Source organism: Cebus imitator, unplaced genomic scaffold (genome assembly GCF_001604975.1).
Source record: "Cebus imitator isolate Cc_AM_T3 unplaced genomic scaffold, Cebus_imitator-1.0 Scaffold8, whole genome shotgun sequence".
NCBI lineage: Eukaryota > Metazoa > Chordata > Mammalia > Primates > Cebidae > Cebus > Cebus imitator.
The window spans coordinates 1081540-1089094 of record NW_016107323.1 but is presented as its reverse complement, the minus strand read 5'-3'; the positions used below and the strand labels follow the sequence as shown (position 1 = coordinate 1089094).

Here is a 7555-nt window from a genome sequence, read left to right as displayed (position 1 = left end):
TATTAAATTGTTAACACTATCTCTTGGGAGAACAGAGGAATTGGGGAGGATGCTGATGAAGGAAAGTTCAAGGTGTTTCAGTATTATTTGATCATTCAAAAGGAGAATATATTTACATGCTGCTTTTATAATTAAATGTTTTTGTAGTGGCATCATCAGGAGATACAGAGATCTGTAAGGTGTTTGCCTCTCATCTAAATGGCCCTTGGCTGCCCTGGATTTTGAGGGCTTATGTATGCTTTCTGGGGGTTTCTGTCTCATTCCTCACTCCCCTCATCATACTATTGCTCAGATTTTGCAGATCTAAATTTTGTTCACATTTAATTATTTTGTTGATTTTTAGTCAGCAACAAATTTCTACCCTAGGTGGCTTTAGTCATTGGACATTTTATTTTGTGATTATTTCTCCCAAGAATCTCATTATGAATTGGATACAGATAAAAATTCTGCAAGACCAAGAAAACAGAAGGGGAAAGGGAGGAGGAAGGAGAAGAAGGGGAATAAAGACAGATGGGGAAGATTGAGGGAGTGAATCAAAGAGACAAAGGTAAACTCAAATCAGCCTTGGTGTCAAAACAGCAGAGTAAAAATGACTTCAATCAAAGTTGAAGGTTCAGAATGTCCTGCTTCATAACATTTCAGAGCTGTTACCACATGGCAAAGACAGTACCAACAACCACAGATGCTGCTTTATAAGAAAGAACACTTTTTATTCTTCCTGTTTCCTGGGGAAATTATTTGGATCTGGGGAGAGATTTGGTTAGTATTTTGCTTCATTTCCTTTGCAGAAAGAGTTACGTGATTGAGGGGGAAAAAAAAGATTTAAAGTCAGACCAGATGGGGAGAAAAGTCAGGAGGATTTATTGGACTAAACTCTACTAAGTTTACACACATTTTAATTTTAACTTTCTAGGGAGGCAACAGATTGACCCTGGGGAAACAGGCAAATGGAGGAAAGATTTGAAGTGTATAGTAGAGGTTTTTTTGTCATCTTTTTAGAAAATGGATCGAACATTCCAAACTGAGAGAAATAAACTTTAAAATCGTGGAATTCAATCCAATGGTCCTCAAAGGGAAGATCAGACCAGACTCACCGAGGCCTGAATTGCTGCAGCCCGTAAGTAGGGACTACGCAGATGCTGGGGACAGTCCTTGGTGAGACTCTTGTTCAGTAAGGAGCGCTAGGCACTGAGATGCATGTGGAATATTATTTTTGAAGCCTTGTGGTGTTTGATCTCCACCAAACTCTGCTTATGTATAATTTATAAGCCAGCTGCTACAGAAAGGATTTAAGATGGTTTATAGAAACACAATGAAGTTATTAAAGAAGAAATGAAACATTAAAAAAATGCAGAATGCATTTACGAGTATGGATATATCTGTCGGGGTGGGAGCTGGAGGAGGGCCAGGTAGCTGAGACCAGGAAAGAGGACCCCAAACCTGTTGGCTGTTGGGATATTTAACTGTGATTGCTTGTTAAATCTAACTCTGAGTATCTGACAGCTAAGAAGAAAGAGTAGCATGGTGGATTATATACTTCATAGTATTAACTAAGATAATACACTTAGGAGACACAAACTCTTTTCTTAGCATTGGAAATCTTAAGGTATTTTACCATGAGTGTTCTTACAAAAGGGACCCTCTCCCTTTTTTTTAATTTTTTATTTCTCTTTTTGCATAAAAAGTGGTGTTTTTGGTCAGGCCTGTAATCCCAGCCCTTTGGGAGGGTGAGGCGGGAGGGTTGCTTGAACCCAGGAGTTTGAGACCAGCTTGGGTAACATATCGAGACCCCATTTATTTTTTTAATTAGCTACGTTTGGTGGCACACCCCTATAGTCCTAGCTACCTACTCAGGAGCTGAGGTGGGACGACTGTTTGAGCCTGGGAGTTCGAGGCTGTAGTGAGCTGTGATCATGCCACTGCACTCCAGCCTGGGCAACAGAGTCAGGCCCTGTCTCAGAAAATAAAAAAAAAGAGTGGTGTTTTGACAACAGTTTTACAGAAACTGCAGCCACCTTCTACATATGATTGTTACTTAAATTCATCCCAGAAAATTTATTTAATTCTAAGCCCTCTGTCTATGATATGACCTTTTCCCAATTGCAGATTCTGTCAGAGTACAAGCTGAGTTAAAAATTCAGATTAAGCAATGTTGTTAGTAATGAAACTTTGAAGTTCCTACCCCACAGCTCATGGTGCTCCTTTTTCTGGTTCAAGGAGCTAAAAGGTTGAGCTTGCTGTTGGGATGACACACGTGTGTGTGTGTGTATTTCAGGCTGATTTAATTGACAGTTATCAAAATTACTGGAGGTAGAGTAAGGCAGGCAATTTGTGCCCTAAAAGATTGACCACGGAGCCTCTGTAACGCCCACTGCAGCAGTTAACAGAGATGAAAGTGGCAGCAGCCTCTGCACTAGGGGGTTTGGATCTAGAAGAATAGCTGATCTGCAGCGCTGGCTTCAACCTCAGGCCTCAGATATTTCAGGCACTGGGAAGCTCAGGTGAGTTATCTGGCTAGCTCCTGTTTTATTCTGTTCCAAACCTGGAGCTGAGCTGAGGCCATGGTCAAAGCTGACTCTCCAGTATCCTCAGAAGACACTAAGCCATATGCCTGTTCCCCACCATCACTTCTTTTGTTGTTTTAACAGCTGAACTTTGTTCGATTTTATCTCCCTCTACTTATCCACCAACACGAGAAAGTCATCTATTTGGACGATGATGTAATTGTACAAGGTACTCTTGCTAACTGCCAAGAACACATGGAAAAGAAGCAGCTGATAAGTAGAATGACTGTCTCTCTTCATTTTTCAAATAGCTAATTGTGCAGTGAGTTTTGACTGCTTATTTAAGTTGTGAGTACAGTATTGTTGTAAATTCGAAAGAATTTTGGAAACAGGGGTTGATACTTACCAGGACAATCCAGTTGACACTCTGATTGTCAAAACTTGCAATAAATAGCTTGTTAGCCTTTCCTTTCCCTGTATCCCTATAATGTATGGAAATAAAGCGTCACAGATGACATTCTTAGGCGTGAGCTAAGTTTTGATGTTTAAATGTGTTATATCTCTTCCATTACAAACAGGATACGCATTGGTGTGGTACCTACATTTAGCAACAGAAATAAAGAAATTTGATCAATGCCAGTCTGAACTCATCATCAAGTGGCTTTCTAAATCTGTAGGCACGACTCTTGCTAAATAAATTGTCAAGCCACTTGAAATCAGGGATCCAATACTCTTGTCCCAGAGCAAAATCAAGAACTGTTTAAGCTCTAAGGCTCTATCTGGCCCCAAAACAAATGCCGTAATGTTTTAATTGCTGATGTTTCTAAATTCAGGTGATATCCAAGAACTGTATGACACCACCTTGGCCCTGGGCCACGCAGCGGCTTTTTCAGATGACTGCGATTTGCCCTCTGCTCAGGACATAAACAGACTCGTGGGACTTCAGGTGGGCACATTATCTTGGAAATCCTCCCTTCACCCTACAGTTCTGGTCCCTTCTCCCCCTCTGCAACTCAAAATAAGTGTAACCTCCACCTTGAAAACCCTATAGGACTGTCTGGACTGCTGAGAGGTGGAACAGCACAGGGGTCTGGGACTTTGGTTTGTATCTCAGCTCCATGCCTTTACCAACTCTGGGGTGACTTACTTTAACCCTGCAAAGCCCCACTTTCCTTCTCTGAAACATGGAACAACCATGTCTACTTTGTTCTGTCTTTGTGAGCAAAAATGAAATAACGTGGTGTCCAAGTGTCCAGCATGAAGTAAAAGCTCCAGAAGCGATCGTTGTTACCTAGGTTGCTTATAACCATGCTGTCTATCAGAGATGGTGTTTTCTGAAAGAGAGACTTGCTGAATCATTGGTTCTATTTTCAGAGTTTTGACCATTGCCTTTATCCCCCTTCCAGTAGAAGAAAATATTGATTTTGTTAAGGGTAAAGATTTCCTTACCCTGATGGAAATGAGGAAAGTTGAATCTACATGCGATGCTGAAACCAAAGGAGTAGCTTTGAAATATGAGGTGTTATTAAGAGTTGACTGCTGTTTTTCAGAAAAGCTTCTAGCAAATACTTTTATGTGTGTGGCATTTTAAGGCACTTCAAGGCATAGACTCTGGGACCAGATTCAATTTTGTCAAAATCTTGGCACTATCACTTGGTAGTTTTATGACCTCAGGCAAGTTACTCAGCCAGTTGTTTCTCCCTCATTTGTCAAACAGAGGTAATAATAGTACTTCCCCTGTAGTTATTGTGAGAATTTTAATGGATATAAAGCTATTACATGAGAGTAACGAGGTAGTACATGTAAAGTTCTTAGAAAAGAGCCTGGTTCCTAGAAAGTACTCAAGTATTTCCATGACTCCTGTATAAGGTTTGAGAGCATCATATTAAGGAATTATAGAATATGACAGTCTATGTGGGTGAAAGAATGTGTGTGTCCTGCCTCATACTACATTCATTCAGCTACTACTTATTGAGTGCTTACTCTGTGCCTGACGCTGTTTTAGGCGCTAGTAATACAGTGAGCAAAACAAAAACTCCTGCTTCTGTGTAGTTCACATTCCAGTGGGAAGAGAGAGAGTAAACAAGTAAAATATTTAACAGAGGATTGGGGTGGTGGCGGGGCTGTATTTAAAATAGGGTGAATCAGGAAGGCTCCACTGAGATGGTGTCGTTTGAACCTAAACTTGAAAGAATTGAGGGAACCGCCTATGCAGATGGTTAGTGGGGAAACTCTCCAGTAAGAGGAAAGAGCAGGTGTAAAGATGTTGAGGCAGAGGTGAGTCTGGTTCATTAAAGGTGGTCACTGTTGCTGGGGATCAAGAGGAGAATAACAGGAGTTGGAGAGGCACTGGAGGGTCAGATGGTATAGAGTATGGCAGGCCATTTCAGGAACTCTGGCTGTTTCTGTGAATGAGATGGGAAGGTATTGGAAGAGCTTGGAGGGGATGAGTGACCTAGAGACAGAGTAAGGTGGAAAAGGGTGGAAGCAAGGATACTGCCTAGGAGGAACTTGCAGAAATCCAGTGAGTGGCAATTATGGCCTGAACAGGAAGGTAGCAATAGTGGCAAGAGAAGTGGTTGGCTTCCGGCATTTTGAAGATGGGACCAACAGGATTTGCTGACAGATTTGGATGAGAAATGAGTGAGAAAAAAGGAGCCAAGGAGGACCTAATGACCCAGGTTTTTGCCCAAGTAACTAGAAGGCTAGAGTTGCCACTGACTGAGGTAGGTCAGGGGCAGGGAAGCAGGTTTGGGATAGAGTTGAGATCATTTTTTGGATGTAATTTGGAGCTGCCTTACTAAGCATCTGAAAGGAGACATTTGGATGGTAGATGTAGCAGGAGCTGGAAGTGCAGACAAGAGGCCAAGGCTGTCAGATGGGTGGTATTTAGAGCCATGAGACTGGACAAGGCCTTTTATGGAGTTATTGCTTGAGAAAGGCACTGGTGCTGCACTCAGAGCATTCAGCATTTAGAGGTTGGAGAAATGATGGGAAACCAGCAAAACAAAACAACAACAAGAAACCACCAAGTGGCCAGTGACACAGGAGGAAATCCAGAGATACTGCACAAGGGTTTCAAGAAAATGATCATTTTCCAGAAACAAAAGATTCGCTGGTCAAAAGCATACACATCCTGTTCCCTTACAGAATACATATATGGGCTATCTGGACTACCGGAAGAAGGCCATCAAAGACCTTGGCATCAGCCCCAGCACCTGCTCTTTCAATCCTGGAGTGATTGTTGCCAACATGACAGAATGGAAGCACCAGCGCATCACCAAGCAATTGGAGAAATGGATGCAAAAAAATGTGGAGTACGTGAAGACTTCTCTACCGTTTTTTCATGCTTGGGAACAAAATCATTCAGTTAATTTTCCACACATAGTTCAAGGGTTAGAAATATTTCACAGTCATCTCAGGTCAGATTTTCTGACAGAGGCACTGTTAAGAAAGAAAAGGGGACAGTCAATTAAAATCTTCCTCAAAAGGTATAAATCAGAGGAATCAAGATCCTGTGGAGTGAGGAGGCCCTGATTATACATTTTGCTAATAAGTTGTTGAAAAATGTGACTTGGATCTCTTCCATGTAACAATCTTCATTTATCTTAGCTGAGTTTCCCCTTTTAACATAGATTTGTTATTAAGGATTATTATATAGAGTCAACTTTGCTTTTTAAGGTTGATTTTTAAAATTTATAATTTTTCATTATAAAAGTTTTAAAAATAGAGAAGATAAAAATAACTCTAATACAACTGCTATGATCACATCATTGGACTGCCTGGCAGTCTTTTTTATCTGGATATTTTAATACCATCATAATCTTGAATTTGCCAGTAAAGTTATTCTAAATAACGCGGGATTAGAATTTGATCTCCCATGTCTACTATTTAAAAACCTGGGAGTTAAAATGGCAAAATATGAACACTGTGAATCTAGGTGATAAATATGGGAGTTCATGTTAGTCTTACTATTTTGTGTAGGTTTGACAATTTTCAAAATGAAAAGTTGGGGAGAATGAAAGGCTGTAAGTCTCAGTACATAGTGAGAGAATGTCTTGTATCTTTTACAATATTAGATTCTACTTTATCTGAGTTTGTGGGGACTCCAGGCCAAATATTGTTTTTCTATTTCATTTCTTAGGGAAAACCTCTACAGCAGCTCTCTGGGAGGAGGGGTGGCCACCTCCCCGATGCTGATTGTGTTTCATGGGAAATACTCCACAATTAACCCCCTGTGGCACATAAGGCACCTGGGTAAGTATTTTTAAAAAACAATGCAAATGTACATTTTATTTTTTTATTTTTGAGACAGAGTCTTGCTCTGCTGCCCAGGCTCAAGTGCGATGATGCGATCTCGGCTCACTGCAACCTCTGCTTCCCAGGTTCAAGCAATTCATCTGCCTCAGCCTCTTGAGTAGCTGGGATCACAGGTGTGCACGACCACGTCCAGCTAATTTTTGTATTTTTAGTAGAGATGGGGCTTTACCATGTTGGCCAGGCTGGTTGGCCTCCCAGAGTGCTGGGATTACAGACGTGACCCACCATGCCCAGCTGCAAATATGCATTTTATAGATCCAGTGAGCACCATGGTGAGGAGAAGGTGCTACATACAGCAACAGGTTGTTCAGTTCAAATCCTCCAGGTGACGCTGGACAAATCAGTGTTCAGATTCTGCAAGTGCAGCTGATATTCTTAGCTACCTGAGGGGCATGTTTCTGGATATTTATGAAAAGCCATTAGAGTCATGCTTAGCATATAGTATATGCTCAATAAACATTAACTATTTTTAAGATAACTTTTGGATGAGCGCAGTGGCTCATGCCTGTAATCCCAGCACTTTGGGAGGCTGAGGTAGGAGGATTACTTGAGGTCAGGAGTTTGAGACCAGCCTGACCAACATGGTGAAACCCTGTCTCTACCAAAAATAGCTGGGCATGGTGGCAGGTGCCTGTAATCCCAGCTACTTGGGAGGCTGAGGCAGGAGAATCACTTGAACCCAGGAGACAAAGGTTGCAGTGAGCTGAGATCGCACCATTGCATTCCAGCCT

The 7555-nt window shown here is 41.4% G+C and overlaps 1 protein-coding gene across 4 annotated transcripts in view; it reads left to right on the top strand.

The window, feature by feature from the left end:
* Positions 1–7555, top strand: part of GLT8D2 (glycosyltransferase 8 domain containing 2) — a 70494-nt gene that overhangs the window by 59210 nt on the left and 3729 nt on the right. For all 4 annotated transcript variants that reach the window (XM_037742824.1, XM_037742823.1, XM_017540378.2 and 1 more), the window contains 5 exons: positions 1000–1117; positions 2649–2733; positions 3338–3450; positions 5655–5821; positions 6649–6761. In XM_037742824.1, the coding sequence (XP_037598752.1) occupies positions 1000–1117; positions 2649–2733; positions 3338–3450; positions 5655–5821; positions 6649–6761 (596 nt within the window). The remainder of the gene's footprint in view (positions 1–999; positions 1118–2648; positions 2734–3337; positions 3451–5654; positions 5822–6648; positions 6762–7555) is intronic.